Source organism: Sus scrofa, chromosome X (genome assembly GCF_000003025.6).
Source record: "Sus scrofa isolate TJ Tabasco breed Duroc chromosome X, Sscrofa11.1, whole genome shotgun sequence".
Taxonomy (NCBI): Eukaryota; Metazoa; Chordata; class Mammalia; order Artiodactyla; family Suidae; genus Sus; species Sus scrofa.
Window position 1 is genome coordinate 54,420,512 of NC_010461.5, and position 15,135 is coordinate 54,435,646.

General features: G+C 35.8%; 1 protein-coding gene and 1 pseudogene across 7 annotated transcripts in view; one reads left to right on the forward strand and one right to left on the reverse strand.

The window, feature by feature from the left end:
* The window catches only part of OPHN1 (oligophrenin 1), a 560,542-nt gene that overhangs the window by 364,008 nt on the left and 181,399 nt on the right, over positions 1-15,135 (reverse strand). For 6 of the 7 annotated variants that reach the window (XR_002340743.1, XM_021080299.1, XM_021080302.1 and 3 more), the window contains one exon: positions 1,706-1,801. Coding sequence is in view for 3 of the 7 variants with exons in the window: in XM_021080299.1 (XP_020935958.1) it covers positions 1,706-1,801 (96 nt within the window). In the remaining 4 variants the exon portion in view is untranslated. Of the gene's footprint in view, positions 1-1,705; positions 1,802-12,194; positions 12,948-15,135 lie in introns of those variants that run through there. The other variant, XM_021080303.1, reaches the window with a different exon arrangement.
* On the forward strand, positions 7,278-12,185 carry LOC110257773 (annotated as a pseudogene).

Genomic DNA, 15,135 nt, shown 5'->3' on the forward strand with positions numbered 1-15,135 from the left:
AAATATAAAATTACACATTTAGAATGAACTAAATTACATAAATATAAAACAGCTACATGTAAAAAACAGAGTTAAAAGATAAAGCAAAAAAAAAAAAAAAAGACAAAAAGGAGTTCCCATCATGGTGCAGCGGAAACGAATCTGACTAGGAACCATGAGGTTGCGGGTTCAATCCCTGGCCTTGCTCAGTCGGTTAAGGCTCTGGCATTGCCGTGGCTGTGATGTAGGCCGGCAGCCGTAGCTCCAATCAAACCCCTAGCCTGGGAACCTCCATATGCTGCAGGTGCAGCACTAAAAAGCAAAAAAAAAAAAAAAAAAGACAAAAAAATAATATGCCCAAATATCCAAGACATTCTTTCTGTGTTAGAATATTTTATTATAAGTAATTTTATACTTTTATATATTACTCATACTTACTACAATGAAAATTTAATATAACAATAATAATACATTTTTATATTTTAGTTCTTGGGTTCATAAATAAAATTGTGTTACTAACTTGTTTTTCAGTACCATTATGTCATTCTAATTGTTCTGTGTTCTCATCTAGCGAATGCCTTACCTTAAGTTGTAAACTTAGTAGTGGTCTTTTTTTTTTTTCAGGGCTGCACCCATGGGCACATGGAAGTTCCCTGGCTAGGGCTCAAATTGGGGATGAGGCTGCTGGTCTACTTCACAGCCATAGCAATGAGAGATTCGAGCTGCATCTGTGACTTACACCACAGCTTACAGCAATGCCAGATCCCTAACCCACTGAGTGAGGCCAGGGATTGAACCCACATTCTTATGGATACTAGTCAGATTTGTTTCCACTGAGCCACAGTGGGAACTCCCTTAGAAGTGGTCTTTAACTCAGTGGTCACCAAACTTTTTTTTAAATGGCCAGAGAGCAAATATTTGAGGCTTTGAAAGCCATCCAGTTTCTGCCACTACTACTCAGTGCTGTCCCTGTAATACAAAAGCACCCATAGACAATACCGAACTGTATTCCAGTTAAGTCTGCACTCCAACAAAATTTCATTTACAAAAAAAAAAAAAAAAAAAGTGGCAGACAATATTTGGCACAAGGGCCATATTTTGCCAACACAACTTTAACTTCATAATTAACATAAACACACATTTTTTTCTTACCTCTTATTGTAAAATCCTTGAGAGACAGAGATTAACAACATTTTTCAGAGGATTAGACTAAGGCTCATAGAGAGGAAATATCTTTTCCAAGATAGCACAGCTCTCAAAGTGAGTTGTTAAATTCAGTTCCCCAGAGAGATGCCAAATCTCCTGTTGCCTGAAAAGCTATACATATATAAATGCTCATTTTAAACTTTATAGGGGAATTTGTTCCTTAGAAGAATCCTACTCTGAATTATTTTGGAAAATAACCCCTCAAAAAAAATCACTCTTTAATTTATCCTTTACAAAAATATCCATTTTCACCTACTAGATTCTTTAAAGAAAATTCCCCTGTAGACTGAGTCAAAGACCTCAGTGGAAGTTTAAGGGATATCTTTTTATTGCTTTCATGTGAGGAGGAAATGGGACTGGAAGGGAATGTTTCATTATGTTTCTTAAGCAGCTTCCCAGGAGCTCAGCATTAGGCAATAAGGGATAAAAATGCCAACTTCTCTATATCCACCAACCAAGGAGGTTGCTTGGTTCAGACCTGCTTTGAGAGGCACATGGCAGCTTGTGGCTGAAGACTTACCAATGTTAATCTCGTCATCAGTCAGAGTGTCTCCAATGAAATCAAACTGAAAGGATTGCAACGTCTGTGAAAATTTCTGAACAGCAGAGGAATAATCTAAAAAGGAAGAGAAACAAAAAAAAATGGTCAACAATGCTGTCTTTTTTTTGCCTGGTTTCCTCATCCCTGTTAGGACAGACAGAAGAAAAGCAAAGGCAAGGACTCCCAACAGACAGCAAATTGCATTGGAAGACGTTAAACCAAAGAGCAGACTTTCAGTAGGAGATGTGAGCAGCTAAAACCACACATTAAAGAGGAAGTAAAGCAACTTAGTGAAGTCTTCTGTTTAAGTTAAGGGACATGTTTTATATTCAATCCCTATCCTACCTGACCTGTTCTACCCAAAGCCAGTAAAATCTAAAGCTACTTAGTTGTACTCCTAAGAGAGTCTTCTTAAGCTTTATTGAGTACCCATTATGGACAAGAGTCTAGATGCTTTCTTGCTTTTATCAAATATCCACAATCAATCTACAAAGAAAAAATTAGCTCTAGGTCCCAAAGCTGGCAGAAAGACCTGAAACTGGAATACAGGTGGTGAGTCTACCTCTCTAGGGCCTTTCCAAGGACAATATAGGCAACATCTGGACATTTTACACATTAACAAAATGCCAGCTTTGGTTGAGGTAATACCCGGCAGAGGGACAAATTTAACTTGCTCATAGAGTATTCACTAAGTAACATAAAATAAGGAGATGATTGATGAAACAATTGAGAGTGGTATGGCCAGACAAATGTTTTCATTTTTGGTCAATAATTCTGAACATAACTATATGAAATTAGAATGTCAGTATAAATTAAATCACTATTAGCTAAACTTATGACAAATTATTCCTATTGAAATTTTAAAAATATGACCTTCATTAAGAGATCCAGTCAAAACTCCAAACTTAGTACTCCAAGAATAGTTCTCAGGACCATCATCACCTGAGGGTTTGATGGAAATACACATTCCCAGGTCACACACTAGACCTACTGAATAAGAAACTGCATTTTTATATAATCCTTAGATAATTTGTTTGCACTTTAATGTCTGAGGAGCACTGCTCTCACCAACTAGAGTAACACATTAAGAACATATTCTAGGAAAGATCAAACTTCTTAGTAAATTTTGCTACCATTTTTTTATTTCTTCTCCCTAATTACATCATCGTTCACACTCAAATCTTTCAGAAACTCAAGTGCCTGAGATTTTTTGCTCTCATTCTAACAGAAAGGAAGACAATGCAAACAACATTACCTAATGAAAATCTATCATGGTTAGGTTTTCAGAGCTAACCATCCATAATAAAACATGTTCAGCTACTTGGTTGGAACAAATTAGCCTGCCAAGAATTTTATTACCTTATTACCTATGTCTCATTTAGAGAAGCATTTATTTTAAGCATTTATTTATTAATTAATTTATTTATTTATTTTAGGGCCACACCTGCAGCATATGGAAGTTCCTAGGCTAGGGGTCAAGTTGGAGCTTCAGATGCAGGCCTACCACAACCACAACACCACCAGATATTAGCTGTGTCTGTGACCTACGCTGCAGGTCACGTAAACAAAAAGAACCTTAAGCCACTAAGTGAGGCCAGGAATCAAATTTGCATCCTCATGGATACTAGTCAGCTTCATAACCTGCTGAGTCACTACAAGAACTCCCTATTTTCAGTATTCAGAGCCTTGATATTTTGAACAAATCACTAGCAATAACAATAATAACAATTACAATAGTTATGATAATAAATGTTTTATAGAGATTAGAAGCAACAGACCAAGTTACCATACCTTTTTTTTTATTTCCCCAAAACATTATTTTTTTTCTACTGTATAGCATGGTGACCCAGTTAGACATACATGTATACATTCTTTTTTCTCACATTATCATGCTCCATCATAAGCGACTAGACATAGTTCCCAGTGCTACACAGCAGAATCTCATTGCTAATCCATTCCAAAGGCAATATTTCACATCTATTAACCCCAAGCTCCCAATCCATCCCACTCCATCCCCCTCCGACTTGGTAACCACAAATCTATTCTCCTAGTCCATGATTTTCTTTTCTGTGGAAAGGTTCATTTGTGCCATATATTAGATTCCAACAATCAATATATATGTCCCTAAGATAGGAGCACCCAGATACATACAACAAATACTAACAGATACAACAAGAGAAATTGATGAGAATACAATAATAGTAGGAGACTTTAACACCCCACTCACATCACTGAAAAGAGCCTCTAGACAGAAAGTCAATAGTGCAACAAAGATCCTAAATGATACAATAGAAAACTTAGACTTAACTGACATTTTCAGGACATTACATCCCAAAAAAATCAGAATATATATTTTTTTTCAAGTGCACATGGAACATTCTCAAGGATTGACCATATACTTGGGAAAAAACAACCTCAACAAATTGAAAAGTACAAAAATTATTTCAAGTATCTTATCTGAACCACAATGGCATGAAACTAGAAATCAAGCACAGGAAAAGAAATAAGAAAAACAAAAACTGACTACATGGAGAATAAGCAACATGCCACTAAAAAAGCAATGGGTCAATGAGGAAATCAAGAAGGAAATTAAAAAATACCTTAAGACTAATGATAATGAAAACATAACTATTCAATATCTATGGGATGCCACAAAAGCCATGCTTAGAGGGAAGTTCATAGTGATGAACTTCAAAAAAGAAGAAAAATCTGAAATCAACAACTTAACATACCTCCTTAAAGAATTAGGAAAAAAAGGAACAAACGAAACCCAAAGTCAGCAGAAGGAAGGAAATCATAAAGATCAGAGAGGAAATCAATAAAATAGAGATTCAAAAAATAATAGAAAAAAATCAATAAATCAAAGCCCTGGTTGTTTGAAAAGGTAAACAAGCCATTGGCCAGACTCACCAAGAAAAGGAGAGAAAGATCTCAAACAAAATAAGAAGTGAAAAATGAGAAATCTCAATGGATATTGCAGAAATACAAAAAAAAATCAGAGAATACCATGAACAATAATATGCCAACAAATTTAACCACCTAGAAGAAATGGACAACTTTTTAGAGACATACAGTCCACTAAAACTGAATGAAGAAGAGATAGATCAATTGAACAGAACTTTCACTAGAAATGAAACTGAATATGTATTAAAAACACTCACTACAAACAAAACTCCAGGACCAGATGGCTTCACAGGCGAATTCTACCAAACAAACAAAGAGGAACTTATACCTACCCTTCTTAAACTTTTCCAAAAGGACGAAGAAGGAACACTCCCAAAGACATTCTCTGAATCCACCATCACCATAATAACAAAACCAAAGATACTACCAAAAGAATTACAGGACAATGTCTTTAATGAATAAAGATGGCAAAAATTCTCAACAAAAATTCAGTCAAACAAATACAGCAACATATAAAAAAGATCATACACCACGACCAAATGGGATTCACCCCAGGTTTACAAGGATGGTTCAACATAAGCAATTTACTCAATGTCATACACCACATTAATAAAAAAGAAACCAAAAACCACATTATCATCTCAATAGATGCAGAAAAAGCATTTGACAAAGTCCAATATCCATTCATGATAAAAACTCTTATGGGTATAGAGGGAACATACCTTAACATAATAAATGCCACTTACAACAAACCCGCATCAAATACTCAATGGAGAAAAGCTGAAAGCCTTCCCACTAAAATATGGAACAAGACAAGGATGCCCCCTGTCACCACTTTTATTTAACATAGTATTGAAGACTTAGCCACAGCAAGCAGACAAACAAAAGAAATAAAATGTATCCACATTGGAAGAGAAGAGGTAAAATTTCACTATATGCAGATGCCATAGTACTATATATAGAAAACCCTAAGGACTCCACACAAAATCTTCTTGAATTGATCAATGATTTCAGAAACATAGCAAGATGCAAGATTAACATTCAGAAATCAGTTGCATTTCTGTATACTAACAATGAAATATTATAAAAAAGGAATATAAAAATAAAATACCTTTTAAAATTACACCCCCCAAAATTAAATACCTAGGCATAAACTAGACCAAGGAGGTGAAAGACTTATATGCTGAGAACTATAAAACATTAACCAAGGAAACTAAAGTGAATTCAAAGAAATTGAAAGATATTCCATGCTCCTGGGTTGGAAGAATTAATATTGTAAAAATTGCCATACCACCCAAAGCAGTCTACAGATTCAATGCAATCCCTATCAAATTACCCATGACCTTTTCCAGAGGACTAGAGCAAATAATCCAGAAATCTATATGGAACCATAAAAGACCCACGATTGCAAAAGCAATCCTGAGGAACAAAAACGAAGCAGGAGGCATAACTCTCCCAGACTTCAGGCAATATTACAAACCAACAGTAATCAAGACAGTGTGGTACTGGTACCAAATCAACATATAGACCAATGGAACCTGATAGAGGAACCATAACTAAACCCAGGCACATATGGTCAATTAATCTTCTGTGAAGGTGGCATGAATATAAAATGGGAAAAAGACAATCTGTTCAAGAAGTTGTGCTGGGAAAACTGGACAGCCACATATAAATCAATGAAACTGGAACACACCCTCACACCATGCAAAGAAATAAACTCAAAATGGCTTAAAGACTTAAACGTAAGACATGACACCTAAAACTCCTAGCAGGGAACATAGGCAAAACATTCTCTGACATCAACTGTAAAAATTTTTTTTAGGTTAGTCTCCCAAGGCAACAGAAATAAAAGCTGAAATAAACCAATGGGACCTAATCAAATTCACAGGCTTTTGCAAAGCAAAGGAAACCACAAAAAAAAAATCCAAAAAGACAATCTATGGAATGGGAGAAAATAGTTTCAAATAATGCAACTTACCAGGGTTTAATCTCTAAAATATACAAACAACTTATACTACTCAAGAAAAACAAAAAATAATAAGCCAATTGAAGAATGGGCAAAAGATCTGAATAGACATTTCTCTGACGAAGATATACAGATGGCCAATAAGCACAGGAAAAAATGCTCAACTTCATTAATTATAAAGAAATGCAAATCAAAACTACTATGAGGTACCACCTCACACCAGTCAGAATGGCCATGATTAATAAGTCAACAAATGACAACTGCTGGAGAGGGTGTGGAGAAGAGGGTACCCTCCTTCACTTTTGGCAGGAATGTAAATTTGTACAACCACTGTGGAAAACAGTATGGAGGTACCTCAGAAAATGAAATATAGAACAATCATATATGCCCCAGCAATCCAACTCTTGGGCATATATCCAGACAAACTTTCCTTGAAAAAGATATATGCACCTGTATGTTCATTGGAGCACTATTCACAATAGTCAAGAAACAACCAAAAGTCCATTGGCAGTAGAATGGATTAAGAAGATGCAGTATATATACACAATGGAATACTACTCAGCCATAAAAAAGAACCAAATAATGCCATTTGCAGCAACATGGATGGAACTAGAGACTCTCATACTAAGTAAAGTCAGAAAGAGAGAGACAAATACCATATGATATCACTTATATCTGGAATCTAATATACAGCACAAATGAATTCTTCCACAGAAAGGAAACTCATGGACTTGGAGAACAGAGGCCCCTTGTGGTTGCCAAGGGGGAGGCTTTAAATTAGGTATTTTAAATATGTTCCAAGAATTAAAGGAAACCATATCTAAGGAACTAAAGAAAAAAAGGAGACTGGTGTGTCATCTGATAGAGAATATCAATATAGAGTTGGAGATAATTTTAGAGAAACCAACTAAAATGCCTGTAGTTAGAAAGTACAACATTTGAAATAAAAAATTTAATACAGGGCTTCAAGATTATATTTGACTAGGCAGAAGAGTCAGTGAACCTGAAGAAAGGTCAATCAAAACAACCCAGTCTACAGAACAGAAAGAGAAGAGAATGAAGAAAGATCAACAGAACTCAGAGACCTATGGGATACCAACAAGCTTTACACCATACACATAGTGGGGACCCTAGAAGAGGAAAGAGAGAAAGAGGAAGAAAAAACATTAACCACATTTGATGAAAAATACTTGCACTCCCAACAAGCTCAAAACACTTGAAGAAAGATAAACTCAAAGACATACACAACTAGAAACATCACAGTCAAACTACTGAAATACAAGGAAAGAGAATCTTTTAAAGAAGCAATTAAAAAATGACTCACCATGTACAAGAGAGAACCTTAATAAGATTAACAGCTGACTTTTAATCAGAAGTCACAAATTCCCAAACATTATTCAAAGTTCTGAGGGGGAAAAACTATCAACAAAATATTCTATATCTACTAAAATAAACCTTCAAATTAGAGGAAATTAAGATATTCCCAGATAAACACTGAAAGGATCTGTTACTAACAAAAGTGCCCTATAATAAATACTAAAGGGAGTCTTCCAGGTGAATATCAAAGGAAATTGATCTCTATGAAGAAGTAAATGGCACTAGCAAAGGAAATAGATGCAAATATGGAGGACAGAGTAAATGTATTTTCTTTGTAAGTCTTTGATTCTTATATGTCAAAAGAAAAATGTGTATAGTAATATTTATAAAAGTATGTTGATGTGTAATTTGTATGAAAATACCAGCACAAAAGAAAGAGGAGGTAGCATAGCTATATTGAAGAAAAGTTTTTATATATTAAAGACTTGGTGTTCAAAGTTCATGCTGTGGATCAGCAGGTTAAGAACCCAACTACTATCCATAAGGATGCAGTTTTGATCCCCGGCCTCATTCAGTGACATTGCTATGGCTGAGGCATAGGCCAGCAGCTGCAGCTATAATTTGACCCCTAGCCTGGGAATTTCCATATGCCTCAGGTGGGGCCCTAAATATTTTTTAATTAAAAAATAATAATTGGTATTAATCTGCCCTATATTGTTAAGTATTAATTGAAATTCCCATGATAACCACTAAGTAAATAGTTGAAAATATATAGTAAAATAAACAACATGCTAAGTAAAATAGTGTATTCGAAAAGCTTTTTTTATGCAAAACAAGGCAGCAGTGGAATAGAAGAACAAGAGATATATAAGGCATACTAAAAATAAATATCAAAATGGTAGATGTAAATCCCACCTAAATTAAACATGAATGTAGTAAAAATTCCAATCAAAGCCAAGGAGTAGTAAAAATGGATTTAAAAAGTAATTCTACTATATGCTTTCTATAAAATAATTGCTTAATTCAAAGACATGGATATTTTGAAAATTAAAGGATGGAAATAATACATTATGGAATCAATAACCAAAACAGAGGAAGAATGTCTATAACAACATAAGACAAAATATACCTTAAGTCAAAAATTGTGATGAGAGACAAAAAGCGATATTTACTAATAATAAAAGGGCCAAAAATCAGAACGAAATCACAATATACAGACATTCACCTAACAACAGAGACATAAACATACATGAAGCAAAAACCTGAAAGAAATTAATAAACAGACAAATCAACAATAATAGACGATTTCAATATTCCACTTTCAATAACGAGTAGAACAAATGGCCAGAAAATCAACAAGGAAATATAATTTTAACAGCGTTATAAACCAACTAAACCTAACAGACATCTATAAAATATTCCACCCAACAAGAAAATACACAATTCTTCTCAAGTGTACGAAGATATTTTCTAGGCTACACCATAGGCTTGGGTCAGTAAAACAAGCCTTAATAAATTTAAAAGGACTTGAATCTACAAAGTATATACTCTGACCACAATGTAATGAAATTAGATATCAACAACAGAAGAAAATTTAGGAAATACACAAAAATGTGGAAATTTAACAACACAGTACTAAATGGCCAAGAGCTCAAAGAAGAAAACACTAAATAAATTCGAAAATGCTTTGAGATGAATGGAAACAAAAATACAGCATACCAGAACTTCTGATATAACATTATCAGAGAGGTGACAGGGAAATACACAGCTTTAAATTCCTACCTTAAGAAAAGAATATCTCAAATCAATAATATAACTTTTTACCAGATGAAACTAAAAAAAGAAAGAATACTAAACACAAAGCAAGCAGAATGCATGAAATAACAAAAAGCGAAAGCAGGAATTAATAAAAGATCATAGAAAATAGTAAAGGAAAATCAAAATCAAACATTGATTCTTTTAAAATATCAACAAAATTGAAGAACTTATAGCTACAATGAGCAAAGAAGAAAGAAAAAAGATTCAAATTACTAAAATCAAGAATGAAAGAGGAGACATCACTGCATAACTTAGGGAAATAAAAAGGATTATAAGGGAATATCATGAACAATTGGACACTAACAACTTAGATAATGTAAATGAAATGGATAGGTTCCTAGAAATACAACAACTCCTTAGACTGATTCAAGAAGAAACAGAAATTATGTATAGATATATAACAAATAAAGTGAATAAATTAGCAATCAATAAACTGCCCCGCCCACAACGAAAATCTCAGGGAAAGATGTATTCAATGGTGAGTTCTACCAAACATGTAAAAGAGAATTAACACTAATCCTCCTCAGAATTTTCACAAACTAAGTGTGAACATTTCTCAATTCATTCAACAAGGCCAGTATTATCCCAATACCAAAACCAGACAAAGACATCATTAACAAAAGAAAACTATGGACCAATATCTCTTATGAATACAGATGCAAAAATATTTGACAGAATACGACCTAACTGAATCAAACAACATATAAAAAGATTATCCACTATGAGCAAGCAGGGCTTATTCCAGGAACATAAGTTTAGCATATGATAGATAGTCAATGTTACATTATATTAATTAAATATAGTTTGAATCCATTGCTATTATTTTCTCAATATAGGCAGAAAATTTTTTGATAAAATCCAACATCCACTCATGATGAAAACACTCAATTAGAAGTATGAGGGGTCCATTGGCTGGAACTGCAGCTGAGGCTATGATGGCAGTGGCTGCGGGGTGGGCATAAGATGGCAACAGCAGCGGTGGGTGCCCTGGGCCTCCTATGAGACTGGCTATGGAGTGAGCACTCCTGACTGCCCCAGAAAGTGAGCTGGGCCTACCTAGAGGGGCCAGGCAATGGCAATGGCTACCTGCGGGCCTGGCACATTCTTTTGGTGTTCCCATTGGCTGCGGGCATGTTCTCAGTAAGTCTGCTCTTCAAGTGGTTTATTGCCAAACCCAGTGCACTTCATGTTGGCATCCAGGACAGTGGTCCTTATCAGGTGCAACCTAATGCCATCCTTGAAAAGGTGTTCATATCTATTACCAAGTATTCTAATGAGAAAAGTCTGGAGGGCCTGTCAAAGCAACTGTACTGGGATGTCTGAAAAATCCAATGCTGGCTTCACCGTGGGAGGAATCAGGACAAACCCTCAATGCTCACTAAATTCTGTGAAAGCATGTGGAGATTCACTTTCTATTTATATATATTCTGCTACAGAATTAGCCTTCTCTGGTCCTCTCCTTAGTTTTGGAACACCGGATGATGCTGGCACAGTTACCCTTACCAGCCTCTCACAAGTGGGCTTTATTACTATTATATCATGGAATTGGCTTTCTTTTGGTCTCATGTTTTCTCAGTTACAGACATTTAAAGAAAGGACTTTCTGATCATGTTCGTGCATCATATGGCCACCATTGGGTTCATTACCTTCTTCTACATCAACAACATGATTCGAGTGGGAATTCTGGTCATGCATCTATATGACTTCTTGCTGGAGGCAGCCAAGCTGACCAATTATGCCAAGTATCATAATGACTTGTGACACCATTTTTTGTGATCTTCAGTGCTATTTTTGTGGTGATGCATCTAGGAATCTATGCATTCTGGATTCTGAACACAACCTTCTTTGACAGTTGGGAGATGATCGGGCCTTCTCCTGATCCTACAGGTTCTGCATGTCATTTGGTCCTACTTAATTGCACAAATTGCTTTCAGAGCCTTGACCCAAGGAAAGGTATCTAAGGATGATTGCAGTGATGTGGAGAGCAGCTCAGAAGAAGATGTGACCACCAGCAAAAAAATCTCCTGTGGCAGCAGCTCTGCAATGGTGCCAATCAGGTAAATGGTCACATGGGAGGCAGCTACTGGGCTGAAGAGTAAGGTGGTTGGTATGGGGACTTTAGCACAGAGGGACTTGTAGGGTCACTAGCAACCTACTCTTCTTAGGCCTCCCCACATCCACACTCTTGTGACTAGGGTGTGTGCAGGCACTGAAGAGAATCAAAGAAACAAATATTTTCACTTTTTAAGAAAACTCTGCCATTTTGTATTTAATAGCCTCCAGATTCTTTCTGTAATGTTAACTGATTTTCTTTATGTGTGCCCATGTGTGCGTGTACATATGGCCATGTGCATTTGTACATATGCGTGAGTTTCACTGCCTGGGTGGGGCACAATTCTGAACTGGGGCCAGAAGGCCTTGCTGGTCCTCTTTGAATCCACCTCAATCCCAGATTTGGCTCACCTTGAATTATGCTGGCTCTGGAACGTCCCCTCCTTTGTTGCCCATGGCTCTTGAGGCTCTGGCCATCTGAATGGAGCAGCCAAGTTCAGCTCCAGGTTTCTGCACTATTCCTCATTCAGAGCTGAAATATTTCACATGAAGTTGTATAGAAACAGACAACCATGGATGGATGGCCAAGATTGCTGTGGTCCCTAGCTATCCCTTCCTACCACCTCATGGTGATAGGGACAGCTGTTGATACCCTGCCCTTTATTCAATGTTACGCAAGGAGTGAGGGGTGGGAGGAGAGGGTGAGCTGAGGGAAGAAGGACAATAGTCACTGGGTGTGCTGTTAGGGTTTATACTATTGTTTACTCTTCGGTGATTAAAAGTGCTTCAACCCTCAAAAAAATAGTACAAGGGAGCCTAATAAAGCTCACAGCTGATATCCTACTTAATAGTAAATGAAAGAACTTTTTTCACCAAGGCCAAGAAGACTATAATGTATGTTCTTACCATTTCTGTTCAAAAGTCTACTGGAGAGTATAGTCAAGACAAATAGGTAAGAAAAAGAAATAAAAGGCATCCAGTTTGCAAGGAAAGAAGCAAAGCTTTATCTATTTGCAGATAACATGATTTTATATGTAGAAAGGCCTAAGGAATCCACAAAAGCACTATTAGAACTAATAAACTAGTTCAGCATGTTGTGGGATACTATATCAACATACAAAAATCAATTGCGGAGGGAAGGGGGAAGGAGTGGGATGGACTGGGAGTTTGGGGTTAGTAGATGTAAACCATTACATTTAGAATGGATAAGCAATGAGATCCTACTGTATAGCACAGGGAACTACATACAATCTTGGGATAGATCATGATGGAAGATAGTATGAGAAAAAAATGTATCTATATCTATATCTATATATGAATTACTATGTCTGTTTGCTGTATCGAAGAAAGTAGCACATTATAAATCAACTATAATTAAAAAATACATTAAAAATCAATTGTATTTCCACACACTATATATGAACATTCCAACATGGATGGGCCTAGAAATTATCATAAGAAGTGAAGTTAGACAGTGAAAGACAAACGTCATATGACAGCTCATATGTGGAATCTAAAAAAAGGATACAAATGAACTTATTTGCAGAACAGAAACCAACTCACAAACTTTGAAAAACATATATTTACCAAAGGGGATGGGGGGTGATGGACTGGGGATTCGAGATTGGCATATGCACACTGTGGTATATGGAATGATATGGCCAATGGGGACCTGCTGTATAGCACAGGGAACTCTACCCAATATTCTGTGATAATCTATATGGGAAAAGAATATGAAAAAGAATGGGTGTGTGTGTGTATGTATAACTGAATCACCCTGTTGTGCAACCGAAATTTTCACAACACTATAAATCAACTATACTTCAATAAAACTTTTAAAAATAAAAAAATTCCATTCATAATTAACAGAAATAAAACATGAGGCAATAAATTTAACAAAAGTAGTGTAGTATGATTGTACATTGAAAATTATAAAACATGTTTGAAAAAATTAAAAATCTGAATAAATGGGAAAGCTTCCCATGTTCATGGATCAGAATACTCAATATTGTGAAGATGGCAATATGTGACATATTGATCTACAGATACACTCCATCTACAAAATTCAAACTGCCTTTTTTAGAAACTGATAAGAATACAAAAATTCATAAAGAAGGGAGGAGCCCAAAAGGGCCATGACAATCATATGAATTTTTAAAATGTGGCAGAAGCCATATAATGAAACATTCTTTAGTCCATTAAAGAACAATGGAATACTGACACATGCCACAAAATGAAATATCTAGAAGAGACAAATATAGAGAGACAAATTAGTAGCTTCCAGGGAGTAGGAGAGGGGACAATGGTGAGGGACTGTTAGTGTATATGGGTGTTTCTGAGATGACTGAACATTCTTGAGGGAGTTCCCATTATGGCTCAGCAGGTTAAAAACCTGACTAGCATTCATGAAGATGCAAGTTTAATCCCTGGCCTTGCTCAGTAGATTAAGGATCTGGCATTGCTGCAAGCTGCAGTGTAGGTGGCAGATGAAGCTCAGATCTGGAATTGCTGTGGCTGTGGCATAGGCCTGTGGCCACAGTACAAATTCAGCCCTAGGTCAGGAACTTCCATATGCAGCACCTGTGGCCCTAAAAACAAAACAAAACAAATATGGAATAAGATAGTGATCACCACTGAATTGTACACTTTTTTTGTGGTATGTGAATTATGTCTCAGTAAGACTGTATTTTTTTTAATTTTGAATGGAGAAGGTGAGTGTGACTCTAAAGAGGGAGCACAGGGCAGATCTTTATGGTGAATGCACAAGTCTATATTCTGATTGCAACTGTGAATATATCAATCTACATATGTAATAAAATGGCACAGAACTACACATACCCAAAATACCAATATTAATTTCCTGTTTTTAATGTTTAAATTATATGAGATGTAACATTTGGGAGAGACCGAGTGAAGGGTACACAGAATTCTACGATACTTCTGCCACTTCCTGTGAATCTACAAAAATTTCAAAATTAAAATTTTATAAAAGGTGTTTTAGATATCATTTATCCAACATAATAGTAAGCTTCAGAAAAATAAAGGCTGGCATAACCTTAATCTCTTGCACCTACCTTTACTTTTCTCCTTTGAAAAATGGATTAGTAATAATATTTAAGCCACAGACTTGTTGTAAAGATTAAATTAGATAACATATGTAAAATGCCTTATTCTCTTTCTTCCCTTTCTCAATAAAAATCTCAAATTTGGCATGTCAAACTAGCATTGCCAAACCTAAAGCTCAAAAGGAAAATTCAGCTCTTTCCCAGCATGTCAAAAATCAAATTATTCTAGTTGGGTATGACTGTAAATCCCTGTGTGAACCAAGATACACAGTATAGTATAAAATGAC